Here is a 22064-nt window from a genome sequence, read left to right on the forward strand (position 1 = left end):
TATTCAAAGTGTTTTTATATAGGATTCTATTGTGTTCACATGACACGGTTTAATCTATTGAAAGTGTTTTTATATAGGATTCTATTGATGTGTTCACATGACATGGTTTAATCTATTCAAAGTGTTTTTATATAGGATTCTATTGATGTGTTTAATTTGGTGATTATCTGGTGATTATCTATCTGTGGGAGGTGTTTGTGTTCCCGCCTACATGTTTGTGTGTATGTTCCTATTTTACTATACTTCTGAGTACCAGAAGTCCTCACAAGAATAGTAAACCAAGGAAAGTGAGGACATTTTGCCGGTCCTTACAAGGAAAACTGCTATGTTAGGTTTGGGGTTAAAGTTAGGGTCAGGTTTAAGGGAAAATAAGATTTTGAGTTATTGTTGAACTATTGTTTCTCCCCAAAAAGCATAGTAAAATAAAGGTGTGTGTGTGTGTGAGTGAGGCAGGTTAGATGTGTGCTCTTTAACAGAGAGGATGTGTGTACCGGTGAGAGGCGGGTCACAGCAGGACTGTTCTCCCGGGCAGCTGTCAATCAAACCAGGATCTGATCAGGCTGTCAGATGGCGTCGCCCCCCATTTGAAACGACAATAACAACAATCAGACAACCATTAAAACGACATGAAAGCCTCTTCTTTTCTCTTTCGCTCTCCCTCTCGCTCTCCCTCTCCCCCTTCTCCTGCTTTTCATCTGCGGGGAGTTGTGAGGAGGAGAAGTTAAACTTTTTCTCTTGTTGGGCGGGCAACGCGCACGCACAAAGACACATGAACACACATACACACTCGCCCCTGCGGCTCTCATGGTGTGATTTTTCACGAAGGAGGGAGAGAGAGAGAGAGACAAACTGGGCTACTCTACGCTCTTTTTTTCTCTCTTTCTTTCTACTGTTTTTTTATTGCCGTTTGATTGGCCAGAGTCTAATTGAAGGGCCAAGCAATTTCAGATGCAGCGGGCATCGCAGGACCCAGCTGGAGGTTTGGAAGTTTGGGAGGCGTGCGTTGCCTCTGGGGAGGACAATTAAAGGTTTTTTTTTTTTTAATTGTTAATGAATTACGCAGAATGAATTGCGATCTCTCATGTGTTCTCGCTCATTCTCTCTCTCTCTCTCGTTCGTTGGCTGTCTGTGTGAAATACGGACGCAGAAGAGCCTGTGGTCTGTGCTCTACCTAAGCCAGAGAGCATGGTGGACACACACACACACACACACACACACACACACACACACACACACACACACACACACTCACACACGGGCAAGCATCAAAATGAAAGTTGGATCAAGGATCAAAGGTGAAGGCATTGTAGTAGATTGGTTGAATGAGAGAGCAATTGAACAGGTTGTGGAGCAAACAAGCCTTTTTGTGATTGAGCTCATTGATGTCAGATAGGGATGACAGATGTATCACAAATAGAGACACAGCTGGGAGGCTCTGGCCTTGTACCTGACACTGCTTATATATCCCTGTGTTCAATTCATTTTGTTACAAGGTCATTTTGTTTTAGACAGTCCAACACAAAAAACAAAGTATATTGTATGAAGCTATTGGATTCCATTGGCTGTGTATTAGAATGTTGGCTTGATATGTTTAGTCGGTTTGTGTTGTTTAAAGGCATGTCTGGGCGTGTGCGTCATTTAGGCCTACTTTGTGTCTTGGTCAGTAAAGCTCTCTCCCTATTGCCCTTTCTTTTTCTCTCTCTCTCTTTTCTCTCTCTCAATTCAATTTCAATTCAAGGGCTTTATTGGCATGGGAAACATGGTAACATTGCCAAAGCAAGTGAAGGAGATAATAAACAAAAGTGAAATAAACAATAAAAATGAACAGTAAACATTACACTCACAAAAGTTCCAAAAAGAATGAACACATTTCAAATGTCATATTATGTGCAAATAGTTAGAGTACAAAAGGGAAAATAAATAAACATACATTTGGGTTGTATTTACAATGGTGTTTGTTCTTCACTGGTTGCCCTTTTCTTGTGGCAACAGGTCACAATACTTGCTGCTGTGATGGCACACTGTGGTATTTCACCCAGTAGATATGAGAGTTTATCAAAATTGGATTTGTTTTCAAATTCTTTGTGGGTCTGTGTGATCTGAGGAAAATATGTCTCTCTGATATGGTCATACATTGGGCAGGAGGTTAGGAAGTGTAGCTCAGTTTCCACCTCATTTTGTGGGCAGTGTGCACATAGCCTGTCTTCCCTTGAGAGACTGGTCTGCCTTCGGCGGCCTTTCTCAATAGCAAGGCTATGCTCACTGAGTCTGTACATAATCAAAGCTTTCCTTAATTTTTGGTCGGTTACAGCGTTCAGGTATTCTGCCACTGTGTACTCTCTGTTTAGGGCCAAAAAGCATTCTAGTTTGCTCAGTTTTTTTTGTTGATTCTTTCCAATGTGTTAAGTAATTATATTTTTATTTTCTCATGATTTGGTTGGGTCTAATTGTGTTGCTGTCCTGGGGCTCTGTGGGGTCTGTTTGTGTTTGTGAACAGAGCCCCAGTTCCAGTTTGCTTAGAGGACTCTTCTCCAGGTTCATCTCTCTGTAGGTGATGGCTTTGTTATGGAAGGACCAGCTTGCTTAGAGGACTCTTCTCCAGGTTCATCTCTCTGTAGGTGATGGCTTTGTTATGGAAGGTTTGGGAATTGCTTCCTTTTAAGTGGTTGTAGAATTTAACGGCTCATTTCTGGATTGTGATAATTAGCGGGTATCGGCCTAATTCTGCTCTGCGTGCATTATTTGGTGTTTTACGTTGTACACAGAGGATATTTTTGTAGAATTCTGCATGCGGATTCTCAGTTTGGTGTTTATCCCATTTTGTGAATTCTGGGTTGGTGAGCGGACCCCAGACTTCACAACCATAAAGGGCGCAATGGGTTCTATAACTGATTAAAGTATTTTTAGCCAGATCCTAATAGGCATGTCAAATTGTATGTTCCTTTTGATATCATAGAAGTCCCTTCTTGCCTTGTCTCTGAGCTCGTTCACAACTTTGTGGAAGTTACCTGTGGCGCTGATGTTTAGGCCGAGGTAAGTATAATTTTTTGTGTGCTCTAGGGCAACGGTGTCTAGACGAAATTTGTATTCATGGTCCTGGGTACTGGATCTTTTTTGGAACACGATTCTTTTGTCTCACTGAGATTTACTGTCACGGCCCAGGTCTGACAGAATCTGTGCAGAAGATCTAGGTGTTTCTGTAGGCCCTCCTTGGTTGGGGACAGAAGCACTAGATCATCAGCAAACAGTAGACATTTGACTTCAGATTCTAGTAGGGTGAGGCCGGGTGCTGGAGACTGTTGTAGTGCCCTCGCCAATTCGTTGATATATATGTTGAAAAGGGTGGGGCTTAAGCTGCATCCCTGTCTCACCCCATGCCCCTGTAGAATTAATGTTTTCTTGCCAATTTTAACCGCACACTTGTTGTTTGTGTACATGGATTTATAATGTCATATGTTTTCCCCTAACACCACTTTCCAGCAATTTGTATAGCAGATCCTCATGCCAAATTGAGTCAAAATCAACAAAGCATGAGAAGACTTTGCCTTTGTTTTGGTTTGTTTGTTTGTCAATTAGGGTGTGAATATGTGGTCTGTCGTACGGTAATTTGGTAAAAAGCCAATTTGACATTTGCTCAGTACATTGTTTTCACTGAGGAGGTTTTCACCAAGGTTGCTGTTGACGTATATCCCCCGGTCCTTGGTTCCAAATATTGGGGAAGATGCCAGAGCTAAGGATGTTGTTAAATAGTTCATGTATAGCCAATTGGAATTTGTGGTCTGTATATTTTATCATTTCATTGAGGATACCATCAACACCACAGGCCTTTTTTGGTTGGAGGGTTTGTATTTTGTCCTGTAGTTCAATCAATGTAATCTCTCTCTCTCCCTTCCTCTTTCCCCCTCTGTCTCCCCCACTGTCTCTCTTTCTCGCTCTCTCTCTCCCTCTGTCAGTATCTCTGTTCTCCTGGCCATCGAGTAACTTTGATTGGAACTCGACTGGAATAACTGCCGTGCGGTGCCAAGCCACACGCTGTCTTGGCACGGGATCCATTTTCATCATTTGACATGTTTATTTAACCGTTATATTAAGCTCGGCATTTGTGACGAAACAAACAGGGGCCGGCTATTCTTCATATCATTTCTCTCTTTTCTTCCCCGTGTGTAAATACACATGGTGTTATATGGCAGAAGCCTCGGGGGGCAGTTTAAAGAAATGCAAATGGTTTTTTTTGGGGGGGGGGGATTTCATAAATGACTGTAACTAAGATGATTGAAATACACCATTATTATCCAGGACAACTTAAGCTCTGTGATGTTTCTGCCGACTGGTCGTTATGCATCACGAGGAAGTGTTATTGTAATCACTGTTGCACTGGATGGTGGGGGGGTACTTGTTAGTGTTGTGGCAAGGAAACAAAACACGAAGTGGACTTAACTTCTTTAGGAAAACAGCCCTAATGTTGGAAACAAACATTATGTTGTCATCCAGAGTCACATTTTATTTATTTCCCAAGCTATAGCACACAATATTTTATATACAGCAGGTTTTTAAAGGACCAAAGAGTTTGGTCTGCTTTGTGTTGAAATTTTTTGCCATGGAAGAAATATTGCAATACTGGTATCGTCACGGTCCATGTGGGTGGGTGGGTGGGCGGGCGGGTGGGCGCCCTTGTGTGTATGTTTGGGCCCTGGGTGTTCTCCTGCCACTCAGTCATCTCTCCCAGTCTGATTGATAATTACAGCTGTCTGACAGTCCCCAGTCCTACTGAGTTTGATCCGCACTGTCACCTCCACCAACGGGAACAAAACCCTGCACCCCGCCACTCTCAAAGACCCACTCGGAGACTAACCCATGTTTTTTAAAAGGTGGGGAATATCAAGTTTCTTTATATCAAGAGATGGGGTGGGGGTGGGGGGGGGTTGACGTGTTTGTCATCTAAGACATAGCCGAGTGACACTTTTACATTAAAGGGGGTCATTATATTTTCCCGGCTGCCACGAAAAGTGACGTTTTTACAAAGTGACAAGTTTACAGTTTGATAAATCAAATTTATGCGAGATGAGGAGAATGCATGGCGGGCTGTCAGCGGTGGGGCCCGCACCTCCCTCGCCCGCTAAATGATACTCCCAGGCACCACATTCAAATTTCATCCCATTAGCATTTAATTTCTCCTCTAATCCTACACATCCTGTGTGTGTGTGTGTGTGTGTGTGTGTGTGTGTGTGTGTGTGTGTGTGGGTTGTGTTTGTGTTTGTGTCTGTTTGTGTGCGCGTGCGTGGCTTGCAGTAGAACGAGACCGCACCTTGCTTCCCAGAGAGCAATCTGAAGCGACGGGCCGGGCTTTATAACGCTTTCACCCCGATGACTATCATTCTTCCTTGACAATTAAGACTCCTCAAATCTAATAGCAGAGATATTGGAATTACACCCGGCCCTTTGAGGCATGTCAAAACGCTGCTCAGCCCGCCTCCCGATACAGCTGTCAAAGCAGTAAGCACACACACATACACACATACACACACACCTATGCATACGCAAGCACACCCATGCTCCCACATGTATACTCACATGTTCAAATTCACACCCACACACCCACTACAGGACAGAACTAGCATGACTCTTTTCTATCTCCCACTTAAATGTGCTCTGTTTTTCTTCTCTCGAAAGACTTGTTACTGGCGCTTTTCTTTCATCTTTCCTTTCATACCCCTTGAGTGCGTCGCTTTTCAGAGAGAGAAAAGTGCTTTTTATTTGGTGTTGCTGCAGATGCTCTGCCCCCAGTGTGCTGTTCTGTTGACTCTCGTCTGAAACCCACAATAAACGCTCCTCCGTCAAGTTCCAAGGGCCATAGGGGTGTAATCATTGTACTCCAAATAAGTAATAACCACATAACTGAAAAAAAGCTATTTATACATAAGGCTAGTTAAGTATTAAATGTTCACACCAGAGAATATGTTTCAGACACAGGAAGAAAAAAAACACACAAAATCTTTTTTCCTGTATTAATTGAAAAATGTATTAACAAATTATAGTAACGAATAAACACAATAAATTATAGCAGTGTTAAAGCTATCCAGTGTGATTCTAAAGTTTTTTTTCTCTTCTCTCTTGCAGACACCTGCAGAACAGGCCAGGGCTCGACTCCAGCTGGTGCTCCAGGCTGCAGGTTAGTGGCTGATCCTAGTACAGTCCTTACACAGACCCTAGTACAGTCCTTACACCCTGTCCTGTATCGAGGATAATGCGCAGATAATTACCTCTTCAAATGTACACAGCAATACTTTTATCCTTTTTGGTAATTTAGCAGACGCTATTAACCCGAGCGTCTTGAGTACATACATTCACACTTTTTCATTCTGCCCCCCCCCCTTGTTTAGGGCCAAATAGCGTTCTAGTTTGCTCTGTTTTTTTGTAAATTCTTTCCAATGCGTCACTCACTCACTCACTTACTCACTCACTCTAGCCTCCCCAGTCTCCACTACTTCCGGCCCATGTTCTTCCTGTAGGCGAGCGCCTTTCAAACACGCATAAGTCATATTTCATCATCTGAGCTGTGTGTACATTACACTCTGTATTTTGAGGAGTCATATTGTGAACCAGATGTGACGGGCTGAAATTGCGCAGAGGGAAATCACCGCGACGTGTTTACAGTCAGGCCTGGCTCTCAGGCCCCATGTTTTTTTATTTGAGGGAGTGTGTGTGTGTGTGCGTGTGCGTGTGTGCGTGCGTGCGTGCGTGCGTGCAATTAGGTTTGTGTGTGTGTGTCACAGGAAACATATGAAAGGCCCCAACAGCCATGCATCATTTCAGAACCACCCACCCCTCTCTGCTGCACAGGCCTGTGAAAGACATCCTAAACATCCAAGTCCCATACAGACAGACACATACACACACACAACCTAGTGGAACTTGTGACATCACACTTAATAGGGAGAGTGGGAGGTGAGAAAGGGCGGTAGAGAGAGGAGAGATGAGGAGGGAGTGAGAAAGAGAGGAGGAATAGAGGCAGGAAGAAAGATTGAGAGACAGAGTGCAAGGAAACGAGGGAAAGAGAGAGGAAGGGAACGAGGGAAAGAGACAGGAAGGAAATGAGGTAAAGAGAGAGGAAGGAAACGAGGGAAAGAGAGAGGAAGGAAATGAGGGAAAGAGTGAGGAAGGAAACGAGGGAAAGAGTGAGGAAGGAAACGAGGAGAAAGAGGGAGGAAGTAAACGAGGGAAAGAGGGAGGAAGGAAACGAGGTGAAGAGAGAGGAAGGAAACGAGAGAAAGAGAGGAAGGAAACGAGGGAAAGAGAGGAAGGAAACGAGGGAAAGAGAGGAAGGAAACGAGGGAAAGAGAGGAAGGAAACGAGGGAAAGAGAGAGGAAGGAAACGAGGGAAAGAGAGGAAGGAAACGAGGGAAAGAGAGGAAGGAAACGAGGGAAAGAGGGAGGAAGGAAACGAGGAAAGAAGGGGAAAGAGAGAGGAAGGAAACGAGGGAAAGAGAGAGGAAGGAAAAGGAGAAACGAGGGAAAGAGAGAGGAAGGAAACGAGGGAAAGAGAGAGGAAGGAAACGAGGGAAAGAAACGAGGGAAAGATAGAGGCAGGAAACGAGGGAAAGAGAGAGGAAGAAAGGAGGGAAGAGAGAGGAAGGAAACGAGGGGAAGAGAGAGGAAGGAAACGAGAGAAAGAGAGGAAGGAAACGAGGGAAAGAGAGGAAGGAAACGAGGGAAAGAGAGAGGAAGGAAACGAGGGAAAGAGAGGAAGGAAACGAGGGAAAGAGAGGAAGGAAACGAGGGAAAGAGGGAGGAAGGAAACGAGGGAAAGAAACGAGGGAAAGAGAGAGGAAGGAAACGAGGGAAAGAGAGAGGAAGGAAACGAGGGAAAGAAACGAGGGAAAGAGAGAGGAAGGAAACGAGGGAAAGAAACGAGGGAAAGAGAGAGGAAGGAAAGGAGGGAAAGAGAGGGAAGATAGAGGCAGGAAACGAGGGAAAGAGAGAGGAAGAAAGGAGGGAAGAGAGAGGAAGGAAACGAGGGGAAGAGAGAGGAAGAAACGAGGGAAAGAAACGAGGGAAAGAGAGAGGAAGGAAACGAGGGAAAGAAACGAGGGAAAGAGAGAGGAAGGAAACGAGGGAAAGGAAACGAGGGAAAGAGAGAGGAAGGAAACGAGGGAAAGAGAGAGAGGAAGAAAGGAGGGAAGAGAGAGGAAGGAAACGAGGGGAAGAGAGAGGAAGGAAACGAGGGAAAGAAACGAGGGAAAGAGAGAGGAAGGAAACGAGGGAAAGAAACGAGGGAAAGAGAGAGGAAGGAAACGAGGGAAAGAGACGAGGGAAAGAGAGAGGAAGGAAACGAGGGAAAGAGAGAGGAAGGAAACGAGGGAAAGAGAGAGGAAGAAAGGAGGGAAGAGAGAGGAAGGAAACGAGGGGAAGAGAGAGGAAGGAAGCGAGAGAGGAAGGAAGAGAGGAAGGAAACGAGGGGAAGAGAGAGGAAGGAAACGAGGGGAAGAGAGAGAAGGCAAGGAAACGAGTGAAAGAGAGAGCGAGAGGATGAATGCTGGCCAGCCTTCCCAGTCTCTCCATGTTTTCCTAATTTCCGTTGGATATGAATGGTGCTGCTGTGTTGAGTGTCTGGAGTTGAGTAATTTGTGTTTATATGGCACTGTCACTGCTGCTGATCAGAGGCCTGTGGTTAATATGGAGTTAATATGGATACTGACACGGCAACACAACCTGTCTGTCTGATAGTGCACTACTTTTAACCATGTTTTTCAGAAATCCTAATTGGATAATTCCCAGATCTCCTGGTCATTGCATTCTAATTCCAGCAATCTTCCAACTGGTATTTCTGGGAATTTTGAAACACTACTCTGGTGGTCATAGGCTAGTAAGGCTGAATTAGTTAGCTTTCTCCCAGACACAGATGAAGACTTGTCCCCCTGTAAAACGCGTACTCATTAGATCATGTCCGTGAGTCTTGGACCAGGCTGAATCTTTGCCTGGAAAAGAGTCCGCAAGTGTCTTTTACGGAGGGCCAGGAGTTTTTCTTATTCCTTCGTCAGGAAGGGGAAAACTCTGTCTTCTTTATACTCTTTTGTGAAATGTATTTACTCTAATCCATAGTATTTACTTTAATGTCATCATCATCATCATTCCAGCCCCATAACGTTGTGTGGTGATTGTGTGTGTAGATCATAGGGTGAGTGTGACTGGACGTGAACGTTACTCCTGAGTATCAGTGGATAGCAGGCTCCTATCGTCTCCCTGGCCTCGCCTGCATGACCGTGTGCTAATAATGATGCCTGTCTCTGTCTGGGAGAGAGGCTATAGTCCGTGTGTGAGCTTATGTGCACATTATTACAGACTCACGACCTCCAGCCTACACCCCCCCCAGGCAATACTAATGTACTGCTAATGCCAGCGGGCCGTCATAAAAGAACCCTGGGTTTAAGTGCAGTTCACCTCTGGGCAGCAGAGCAGATAACAGACGGCCAGATGCGCACACACACAGCGTGTTTAATGCACCCACCGTGTCTCTGGCTTTCCTCTTCTCTCCACAGAACCACATCCGTAATAAGCCTTGTATGACCCAGTAGAAAGGAAGCCGGCCGCGGCACTCTTTTAGTCGACATTCTAATGTTGCCGTCATTCCTCTGACGCCTCGGCAGATTTGGGCAGGATCTTGGCTCTCTCTCTCTTCTCTTTAATTTACTATTTTTTTCTCGTTCCCCCCCTTTCTCTCTCTGTCCGTCTAACTGGTGGTTATCCTGTGAGCTGGGCCATGCTTGGCTTTAGGCTGTGTTTCCCTCCATTCCTTCCCAGGCCTTCTCACCAAGGCAGTGGTTGCGTCTCAAACGGCAACCTGTTCTCCTATATAGTGCACGACTTTTGACCAGGGCCTATAGGCACCCTATTTCTTTAGTAGTGCACTATATAGGGAATAGGGTGCCATTTGGGACACACAGTTTCTCTTGAGGTAGGGCCAGTTCTGACACCTGCACTGCTGATCCAATGGGCGTTCCACTTCCCCTCAGGTCAGAGAGGGATGACACACAGCTGGGCAAGTGTGTTTATGTGTGTGTGTGGGGGGGGAGACATGTGCGTTCGTGCATGTGCGGTACAGGTGTGCGGTGCGTGGAGTTGGACTAGCCATTCAGGCCCTATCCTGCTTATCATCCCATCTCCAGGCCCAGCTGGGTCCCAGTATTGAGGATGTCCAGTGGTGTATTAGCTGTGACTGAACACCCGCCCTTCAAAGGATTTAAACATCAATTAGACTCTGGTTCATGCCATGGAGGAATTGCAATGAGTTGGTATTACGTTCCAATATCACCCTATTCCCTATATACAGTGCATTCGGAAAGTATTCAGACCCCTTGACATTTAGTTATGTTACTGCCTTATTCTAAAATGGATTAAATAAAATCTACACACAATACCCCATAATGACAAAGTATTAAATATATAAATGTATTAAAGAAAATGTTTAAATACCTTATTTCCATAAGTATTCAGACCCTTTGCTAAGAGACTCGAAATTGAGATCAGGTGCATCCTGTTTCCATTGATCATCCTTGAGATGTTTCTACAACTTGATTGGAGTCCACCTGAGGTAAATTCAATTGATTGGACATGATAGGAACACACCAGTCTATATAAGGTCCCACAGTTGACAGTACATGTCAGAGCAAAAACCAAGCCATGAGGTTGAAGGAATTGTCCGTTGAGCTCAAAGACAGGATTGTATCGAGACACAGATCTGGGGAAGGGTACTAAAACATTTCTGCAGCATTGAAGGTCCCCAAAAACACAGTGGCCTCCATCATTCTTAAATGGAATTAGTTTGGATACCCCAAGACTCATCCTAGAGCTGGCCACTCGGCCAAACTGAGCAATCGGGGGAGAAGGGCCTTGGTCAGGGAGGTGACAGAGGTCCAAAGTTCCTCTGTGGAGATGTGTTACGAACCGGCTCATAGCCCGTAACAAAGAGAGAGACAACGTGGAGATAAAGAAATAACAGAAATATATTTATTAAATAAAGTAACCTGTATACAAATGACAATGGTGTGTGTAGCCAGTAGTGTAAGTGAGTCGATGCATGCATAGATGGTGATAATGAGGGGTGCCAAAATAAACAAACACAAAGAAGCCTCAAAATGCCACAACAAAAACCGAACGGTGTGTCTGCATGCAGAGAGCCTCCTCGATGTATGGGGGAAGGTGGATTTATCCTCGGGAGACACCCGAGCCCAGGTGTGTCCCATTTATCTGACGACCCTCACAGCTCCGCCCACCGACATCCTATTAAGGAAAACAAGAGCAGAGAGAAAGAATTCGGCAGACAGTGGGAGGGTCGTCCAGAAGGACAACCATCTCTGCAGCACTCCACCCATCAGGCCTTTATGGTAGAGTGGCCAGACGGAAGCCACTCCTCAGTAAAAGGCACATGACAGCCCGCTTGGAGTTTGCCAAAAGGCACCTAAAGACTCTCTGACCATGAGAAACAAGATTCTCTGGTCTGATGAAACCAAGATTGAACTCTTTGGCCTGAATGCCATGCGTCACGTCTGGAGGAACTTGCCACCATCCCTACAGTGAAGCATGGTGGTGGCAGCATCATGCTGTGGGGATGTTTTTCAGCAGCAGGGACTGGGAGACTAGTCAGGATCGAGGGAAAGATGAACGGAGCAAAGTACAGAGAGATCATTGATGAAAATCTGCTCCAGAGCACTCAGGACCTCAGACTGGGGTGAAGGTTCACCTTCCAACAGGACAACAACCCGAAGCACACAGCCAAGACAACACAGGAGTGGCTTCGGGACAAGTCTCTGAATGTCCTTGAGTCGCCCAGCCAGAGCCGTGTCTTGAACCTGATCAAACATCTCTGGAGGGACCTGAAAATAGATGTGCAGCGACGCTCCCCATTCAACCTGACAGAGCTTGAGAGGATCTGCAGAGATGAATGGGAGAAACTCACCAAGCTTGTAGCGTCATACCCAAGAAGATTCGAGGCTGTAATCGCTACCAAAGGTGATTCAACAAACTACTGAGTAAAGGGTCTGAATTATGTAAATGTGATATTTCCGTTTTTTTTTAACAGTTTTTTCTTTGTCATTAGGGGGTATTGTTTATAGATTGATGAGAGAGAAACATTCATTTAATGCATTTTAAAATAAGGCTGTAACGTAACAAAATGGGGAAAAAGTGAAGTGGTCTGAATACTTTCCGAATGCATAATTCCTTATGCATTCGGAAAGTATTCAGACCCCTTTACTTTTTCCCCATTTTGTGGAGTGGGGTGCCAGGTGGGACACAGATATATTATGGAGGCTGAGGTAAGGATGGATCCTACTATTTAGGTGTGGTCTGGTGAATTTGGTGTAATGTACACATGCACACACACACACACACACACACACACACACACACACACACACACACACACACACACACACACACACACACACACACACACCAACACCAACACAACACACACTAAACATGGACTATTCTAGGGACCATCTGCACTGCAGGCCCTGACTGATCACCAGAAGCTAGCCCTTGTAATTATAATGTCAGTGTAATGAGCATGGCCTGTCCTCACCCATTCCATTAACTCACTGTTTACACTGTGTGTGTCTGTGTCTGTGCGTGCATGTGAGCCATTCATGTGTGTGTGTTTGTACTTGCATGCGTGCATTTGTGTGTGTGTGTGTGTGTGTGTGTGTGTGTGTGTGTGTGTGTGTGTGTGTGTGTGTGTGTGTGTGTGTGTGTGTGTGTGTGTGTGTGTGTGTGTGTGTGTGTGTGTGTGTGTTTATGAATTTGTCACTACATTAGGAGCATCTGTTGTCTCTACTCCATTCACCCTTTTAGCCGCTGAGTGGATACTCTAATTGATAGGGAAGCACATGCAAGATGATGACAGAGTCCAAAAATGAACCATCTCCCGTTCTCACCCTCTCATTCTTCTGTATATGCCATCTCTCTCATTGTCTTTCTCTCAACTTGTTTCTCTCACTCTGTTTCCTCCCATCTCTCTCTCGCTCTCTCTCTCGCTCCCTCCCTCCCTCTCCTTTTCTCTCCCTCCATCGCTCGCTCTCTGTCTTTGTTCCAGTGAGTGTGGTAGAGCAGATGTTGGAGGTTTGTGAATGTTAATGTCCTGACGTCGTCGCCTGCCCACCGTCACATAAGCCCCTGCTCTCTCCTCCTTTCCTCCTCTCCTCTCTGAGCGCCCGCCAGTCTTTCGCTCTCTCTCTCTCTCTCTCCCTCCTGCCTCCCCAGAGATCCTTAAAGCCACCCGCTCACTCTCCCTCCCTCCTCCCTCCTCCCCCCATCCTCCCCTCTGCGTCTCTCTTTGTCACTCGATGGACTCCAGGACTCTCTCTAGTCAGTAGAAAGCAGATCATCCCCTGGCTAAAGCCTCTCAGGCCTTTGTTGAGTGGGAGCTCTGTGGGCTCTGTGGGCCTGTAATGAGCGCTCTCGGCTGGGCCGCTGGCGCGCTTAATGCTCACTGGGGCCTGGGGGGTGGTAAGGGAGGGCCAGGAGGTGGGTAGTAGGGGGGCAACACTGGCCCCCTATGAAAGAGCTGGAAAGATATGTTTATGGGTCACTTCCTGCCTGGCCTGAGCATTGGGCTGGGGGGGGACTTCATCCACACCCCTTGTTTTTTCGGCTATTCCCCTCTCAATCACGCGCACACAGACACACACACTAATCTAATCAATTCAAGATTCAGAGGATTTATTTTTTCTCAAAAACAATGTGTGTGTGTATGTGCGCACGTGTGCCCGATAGTCGCGTTATGTGCGTTTTTGTACACGTGCAAGTATGTGTGTGTGTGTGTGTGTGTGTGTGTGTGTGTGTGTGTGTGTGTGTGTGTGTGTGTGTGTGTGTGTGTGAGAGTGAGAGTGACAGCCAGGTTCCCACATATGCCCTGTGCGGCGTAATATTTCTCCCCTGTGTCTGTGTCTTTGCCCACTAATCCCCAGTGTCAACATTAGGCCTTCAGATGGCCTTCTGTTGCTCACTCCCCTCTTCTCTCTATTCTACTCTCCACCCAGAGTGGCTGTCAATACTCCTTCTGAAAGACACACCAATACACACATGCACGTGAACACACATATGGGTCTTATATGGGTAAATAATGGGGCCAATGTGTGACATCGGGATAAACATTTCAAAATAGTTTGAAACAAAATTGAAAAAGGATTTTGATGCAGTTCCACATGTGTACTTAGAGGAATAAAAGTGAATATATGTCCTTTAAGCAGGGTTCATTCAGACATTGGCATGTCAAATTCAATGAATTTCAGGGACTTTTTCAAGCACTTTATTGTAATTTTCAAGGACCTCAATGTTATATAATTGTACAATTTATATAATTGTACGTATAGGGCCTAATATAGAACCCTCCCCCAAAAATGCATGCAGAAAGTCCAAAAAAGTTATCCATTACCACTTTAAAAACAATGCGTTTTTTTAGGCCTTGCCAATGCATTGATATTCAAATTAGCATTGCGTTCTAAAATATGTGAGAATAATATGGACATTGCCTAAATAGATTGGATGCATGCATGGCCATTTTTCTGAAGCTTATGTGGCCGACGCAGGCACACGTAATAAAGCCATGAATAGTAGTGACATTAATCTCACCATCCCTGTTTTTATAATGACAAAGTGACCAAAAAACAGGTTACTTTTTTAAATGGAAGGATTTCTATGGAAAGCCAAGTTGTAGCCAACATTCGATGTTGTCGTCCTCATCATAACCACACGTGGTTTTACCGCAACAGAGTAGCGCAACACCCTTCAATTGAAATGGTAGGAAACAAACAAAAGTGACCATCGCTCACAAAAACGTATCAAAAACGTATCACAGATAATTATAAGGGAGCAGGAGGACTTATAAATTGACAACAATTATTACAAGGACTTTTCAAGCACCAAATTGAGGAAATGTCTGATTTTCAAGGTAGGCATATTCCAGTACTTGAAATTCAAGTTCAAGTAGTTTACTTCGAGCCAAATTGCAGGTGTGCCATGGAAAACAAAATGTATGTGTCATGTTGTGAATAAGCACACTAGGCTATGTACTGTAATTTGTTGTCATAGGAATAGCGTTGGGTGTTGTGCAGTAGTTTATCCTAGACTTGGTGTCCAATCCGAGGCATGAAAACATGAACACGTTACTTTGACACGTTCCCTGTTAAATCCAATGTGACCCTGCTGTAAATCAAGAGGAGAACAACAGATGGTCAACATCAGTTGGCTAGGGATGTTCGATCCAACGTGGATCCAGGCACAACTGTCTTCAACAGCGTAACGAATGAGACACCAACATATTCTGGACATTTCTCACTAACACCTTTTTTCCAGCACTTGGGGTGTCCGCGCATGCGATGCAATATCACAACAGCTGTTCATCACTTGACTGTAATTCGAAAAATTCCTTGCTGGATCAGATGATGATGTGTGAAAATATCAACCGTAAATAACTGGACACAAGTATTATGCATAATTATTGAAGAACCACATTAATGACAGTATCAATTTCAGTTTTAAGTATCAAGTTATGGTGACTTTCGGTTTGAAGCAGTCGATTTTCCAATCGCATTTATTATTTGGGATTTGCATACCCATGAAAAGTGTTTTCACCCCGTAACATAAGGAGACAGAAAATGTTACACAGCAATCGTGAGATCTCTATATAAAAAACTGTCTGACAGCTAGATCCAGCATTCTTAGTGTTTTATGGTAGTGACAACTTACTCTGCCATAAAAATAATGTTTTATGTCACATGATTTTGAACAATCTGTCAAGACACCAACCATGATAAAGTTGTGAATTTTATTGACTATAGATATGAGCCCCCTTATATCTTAATGTGATGACATGAAAAAAACACTTATCAACAGCTTTAACAAGTTGTCCGGTGTAGGAAATCCTCACTGTACCCTAGGTTATAGAGAGACCCATATGTGTACGTGTACACAAACACACATACGCACATGACGTACACATGCGTGTACATCATACACAGATGCACAGGCATGGACTCGTACAGGCAAACAATCAAGTAATATCTCCCTCTCACTCTAAGACATGCGCATAGACACATGCACACCAACACATCCATGTACACTTCGACACTTGTCCTCCCTGATATATCAGCTCCTCTGCTGCATTAAGGCTTGCGTCCTAAATGGCACCCTACTCACATAGTGCACTACTTTTGACCAGAGCCTGATGTGTGCCATTTGGGACGCAGCTATCAGCTTCCACTCAAATAAACTTCTGCTCGCTAGTCCCTCCTTAGCCCCTCATCAATAGTTCGTGTTTGCAGAACACCCACTAAGGACCCAGTGGGGTTAAAGGTCATAAAAACCTTTTTTTCTCTATTGGAACCATTGATGACAGAGAAAACAAACACTCCTTAAGATCTCTTCAGAGGAGAGTGGTGAACTTGGCAGCGGCCGTACCTCACTGCTAGTGGTATAGCTAGCTATAGTTGGAACACTAACACAGTCTTTCACAGCCTGTGTGTGTGTGTGTGCGCGAATGTGTGCGCGTGGACACGTGCGTTAAGCAGACAGGTCTTTAAATGGGAAAGTTGGGAGTCCCCTACTCCCCTTTGGTGATTTGCGATTGAAACCAAAATAGGTGGCGAAGCAGTAGCAAGACACACACACACACACACACACACACACACACACACACACACACACACACACACACACACACACACACACAGGGCTATATAGAGAGCAAGGGCGAGGCTTAGGGTCATGTGATTTGACTAATTCTTACACAGTAAATGGGAGCATTAGGGGTCTCGGGCCCCTCCAGGGGTCCTGTGGCCCGTCAGCAGGGCCCGAACAGATGTGGGCTGAACAGACCACATACATTGAGGGGTGTCACCTCACCCCCTTCTAGAACTAATGGGCTAATTCGGCACGTTTAGGCAACTGCCGCCCTTTGTTGAGGAGCGGGGTGAAGGCGAGAGGGGACTGAAGGGAGCGGTAACTAAGACGCTAAGACACCACTAGGACGGAGCGTCTCTCTCTGTTCTCTTCTTTTTTAATTTAACTCCCTTTATATCCATCACCCTCCTCCACATACAGTACCAGTCAAATGTTTAGACACACCTACTCATTTTTCTTCATTTTTACTATTTTCTACATTGTAGAATAATAGTGAAGACATCAAAACGATGAAATAACACATATGGAATCATGTACTAAGCAAAAAAGTGTTCAACAAATCAAAATATATTTTAGATTCTTCAAAGTAGCCACCCTTTGCCTTGATGACAGCTTTGCACACTCTTGGCATTCTCTCAACCAGCTTCATGAGGAATGCTTTTCCAACAGTCTTGAAGGAGTTCCCACATTTGCTGAGCACTCGTTGACTGCTTTTCCTTCACTCTACGGTCCAACTCATCCCAAACCATCTCAATTGGGTTGAGGTTGGGTGATTGTGGAGGCCAGGTCATCTGATGCAGCACTCCATCACTCTCCTTCTTGGTCAAATAGCCCTTACACAGCCTGGAGGTGTGTTTTGGGTCATTGTCTTGTTGAAAACAAATGATAGTCCCACTAAGCGCAAATCAGATGGGATGGCGTATTGCTGCAGAATGCTTTGAATTCTAAATAAATCATAATGTCCCCAGCAAAGCACCATCACACCACCTCCTCTGTGCTTCACAGTGGGAATCACATGCAGAGATCATCCGTTCACCTACTCTGCGTCTCACAAAGACACGGCGGTTGGAACCAAAAATCTCAAATTTGGACTCATCAGGCGAAAGGAACGATTTCCACCGGTCTAATGTCCATTGCTCGTGTTTCTTCGCCCAAGCAAGTCTCTTCTTCTTAGTGTTGTCCTTTAGTAGTGGTTTCTTTGCAGCAATTCGACCATGAAGGCCTGATTTACGCAGTCTCCTCTGAACAGTAGATGTTGAGATGTGTTTGTTACTTGAACTCTGCTGTGAAGCATTTATTTGGGTGGCAATTTCTGAGGCTGGTAACTCTAATGAACTTATCCTCTGCAGCAGAGGTAACTCTGGGTCTTCCTTTCCTGTGGCGGTCCTCATGATAGCCAGTTTCATCATAGCGCGTGATGGTTTTTGCGACTGCTCTTGACACTTTAAAAATTCTTGAAATTTTCCGTATTGACTGAGCTTCAAGTGTTAAAGTAATGATGGACTGTCGTTTTTCTTTGCTTATTTTAGCTGTTCTTGCCATAATATGCACTTGGTCTTTTACCAAATAGGGCTGTCTTCTGTATACCACCCCTACCTTGTCACAACACAACTGATTGGCTCAAACACATTACGAATGAAAGAAATTCCACAAATTAACTTTTAACAAGGCACACCTTTTAATTGAAATGCATTCCAGGTAACTACCTCATGAAGTTGGTTGAGAGAATGCTACGAGTGTGCAAAGCTGTCATCAAGGCAAAGGGTGGCTACTTTGAAGGATCTCAAATATAAAATATATGTTGATTTGATTCCATGTGTTATTTCATAGTTCTACAATGTAGAAAATAAAGAAAAAAACCTTGAATGAGTAGGTGTCCAAACTTTTAACTGGTACTGTACATACCATTTTGCCTACAGTATGTAGTATACTACATTGATCAGGGCCTGGTCAAAAGTAGTGCACTATGCAGGAAGGAGGGTGCCATTTGGGACGCAACCAGGGATTTTCCCTTGAAGGTATGTCCCCCTCCTACCTTCCAAATGCAGGAGAAGCCCATTGTAATAACTGTAACTATGTCATCATAACAGTTTGTACTAGTCGTATTATTATCATCGGGAGAGCAATTCATCTGAGGTGTGGAGTTTGAACAGTTGGGGGAAGTTTCCCCTTACATGATGCTCCATATCTGAACTCCACACTGTACCTGAACAGTCATGAGGTGAAAAACAAATTATGATTATTGTAGCTAATAACTTTAAAAAATAACTTTGAATTGGAGCTGTTTGAGTTTTGAGAAGACCAATCACACACATTCAAAATATTGTCATAATCAGTTATTGAGTATATACCTGAACTGAACTTTCAGACAAGATCTGAAAAACAGATTCTGATTATTATACAGGTTTGTAAATTAACTTTTCGATAGGGTCAGGTGTCCTGTCAGAGTTTTGAGAAGAGCAATAGTAAGACACACAAGTCTTCACATTCAAAATATTTTCATAATCAGTTTGAGTTTGTTCCACGGAGAGAGGACATACAGTCATGTTTCAACCCAAAGCCATTGAATAAAGAAGTTCCAATGTTTAGTTGCTAAATCACACAGGATAGTTCCCGGTTAAATATATAGCAAGCGATTTGATTCAATGCTCCTTTTTCAGTTTCCTTAAACCAGTAATTTCCCTTCATTCCCCTAAGTGACAACAACCCAAGCTACATTGTTTTTCTGCCACCACATTTGTCCCAACATCCCCAAAAAAGCCCCTTGACGTCGGAATTCCTACTTTCCCGTCAGTTAAAGGCTCGTTCTGTGATTATTTTAAAGGATAATAGAGGAGTGACAGTCTGTAATTTGTGGCCTGTAACCATTGATCAGGCTGGATTTATGTGCCATTACCTCACTGTTCCAGTCAACAGTCGTAATTATGCCCTTCAAAGGGGAAGTGCTCAGCCCGCCGCGCAGCCCCACCAAATACCTGAATAAGCTTTTATCAAAGAGGCTGGGGGCACCCCCCCCAGACGCACTTAACCGAATTAGACTGATTGAGATTGACACTGTGGCACATTGACTGATACCCATATGGAGGGATGGGTGGGTGGATAAAGGGATGGATGGGTGGAGGGATAGCGGAATAGAAGGATAGAGGGATAGGATTCCGTAATAGAGTAATACGGGAGGGAGGACTGGGAATAGCTGGTTTTCGTCTCCTGTTGTGGAATGACAAATCACATTTTATTTGTCACATGCACCGAATACAACAGGTGTAGGTAGTGGTTACTTAATTGTTCAGCAGTCTTATGGCTTGGGGGTCGAAGCTGTTAAGGAGTCTTTTGGACCTAGACTTGGCGCTCCGGTATTGCTTGCATTGTGGTAGCAGAGAGAACAGTCTATGACTTGGGTGACTGGAGTCTTTGACAATTTTTTGGGCCTTCCTTTGACACCACCTAGCATATAGGTCCTGGATGGGAGGAAGCTTGGCCCCAGTGATGTACTGGGCCATATGCACTACCCTTTGTAGCGCCTTACTGTCGGATGCCGAGCAGTTTCCATACCAGGCGGTGATGTAATCCGTCAGGATGCTCTCGATGGTGCAGCTGTAGAACATTTTGAGGATCTGGGGAGCCATGCCAAATCTTTTCTCCTGAGGGGGAAACGGCATTGTCGTACCCTCTTCACGACTGTCTTGGTGTGTTTGGACCATGATAGTTTGTTGGTGATGTGGACACCAAGGAACTTGAAACTCTCGATCAGCTCCACTACAGCCCCGTTGGTGTGAATGGGGGCGTGTTCGCCCCTCCTTTTCCTGTAGTCCACGATAATCTCCTTTGTCTTGCTCACGTTGAGGGAGAGGTTGTTGAGATTGCGACATCTGTGGATCTGTTTGGGTGGTATGCGAATTGGAGTAGGTCTAGGGTATCCGGGAGGATCCTGTTGATGTGAGCCATAACCAGCCTTTCAAAGCACTTCATGAAGTCAGTGCTACAGGGCGGTAGTCATTAGGCAGGTTATCTTCGCTTTTTTGGGTACAGATACTATGGTGATCTGCTTGAAACATGTAGGTATTACAGGCTCGGTCAGGGAGAGTTTGAAAACTCAGTGAAACATAAGATATTACAGTTTTCAATGTCCCGTTGGTAGGATAGTCTCGAACGGAGCTCATCCAGTTTATTCTCCAGTGATTGCACGTTGGGCAGTAGAACGCATCTCAGAGAAACAGTATATCCTTTGTGTCAGACTCATTAAAGAAAAAATCTTTGTCCAGTTCGAAGTGAGTAATCGCTGTTATGATATCCAGAAGCTATTTTCGGTCATAAGAGACAGTAGCAGCAACATTATGTACAAAATAAGTTACAAACAATGCGAAAAAACACACAAAATAGCACAGTTGGTTAGGAGCCCGTAAAACGGCAGCCATTCCCTCCGGCACCATTCTGTGTACCAGAGGTTTTATGTCAAATTGATTCCTCTGTTTGTTTTATGAGTGTAGTATCCACACTACACAGACGCTCCTGCCCGCTCTCTGAATCTTGTGGTTATAGAGTGATTGTGTTAGAAGTTGATATGATAAGGATAGGTCCTGGTCAAAAGTAGTGCACTATAGGGAATAGGGGGCCATTTGAGATGCAGCCTGTGCCTTTTTCAGGCTGGTTCTGTCAAAGAGAATTAAACAGATTTGTTTCTTTGTGTATAATAGAGTTGTGTGTTTCTTCCTTGAGAGTACACTACGTATTTCTGTATTTTCCGTTTGTCAGGCTTGGTGCTTTCATGATTGCCATAATTTCCGTCATCCCATCAAATGTCATGTAAATTGACATTTCTTAGGCATTCACACAAATAAACATACATTTACCCAGATGTAATCACTTTCCCGTAGTTTCAAGTAAGGCAGCGTTATTTTCCTGGAACTCAATCTCCCTTGTGTAAAGTTGTGATGAAATTTGTTGTTTAACTTTTTTTTGCGGAGGGCCCCTTGTTTCGGAAATGAGAGGAGGAGGAGGAGGAGGAGGTGGATAGATAGATGAGCGGTAATAGAGGTTGTTAAGCACTTTAGAAGAGAGGGAGAAGAGTGTGTGGGGGGGAGAATGAGTGGTGATGGAAGCCATCTCTTTCTTCTGTTGGCAGATTTCAAACAGCATCTGGTGAGCTCTTGAAACAGAACGTTATGAGTATGTTCCAATCCAAACGGAATAATTTCTCTCTGCCCATCCCCCTCCCCCTTTTTCTCTTCCTCCTTGTTGTCGGCATTTAAAGCCACATGTTAATGCCGCCCGCTCTCTCTCCCTCCTTCCTTTCTCCCTCCTTCCTCTCTCTCCCTCCCTCCTTTCTCTCCTCCCCGCTCTCGACATGTACACATTTCCGTAAGAGAACGAAAATATTTTTTAATTTG

General features: G+C 44.5%; 1 protein-coding gene across 1 annotated transcript in view; it reads left to right on the forward strand.

Annotated features, from left to right (window-relative positions):
- The window catches only part of rsrc1 (arginine/serine-rich coiled-coil 1), a 191930-nt gene that overhangs the window by 104444 nt on the left and 65422 nt on the right, over positions 1-22064 (forward strand). Inside the window, 1 exon segment of the mRNA NM_001140733.1 lies at positions 6118-6169. Within this exon segment, the coding sequence (NP_001134205.1) occupies positions 6118-6169 (52 nt within the window).

The sequence above is a fragment of the Salmo salar genome, chromosome ssa09 (assembly GCF_905237065.1).
Source record: "Salmo salar chromosome ssa09, Ssal_v3.1, whole genome shotgun sequence".
NCBI lineage: Eukaryota > Metazoa > Chordata > Actinopteri > Salmoniformes > Salmonidae > Salmo > Salmo salar.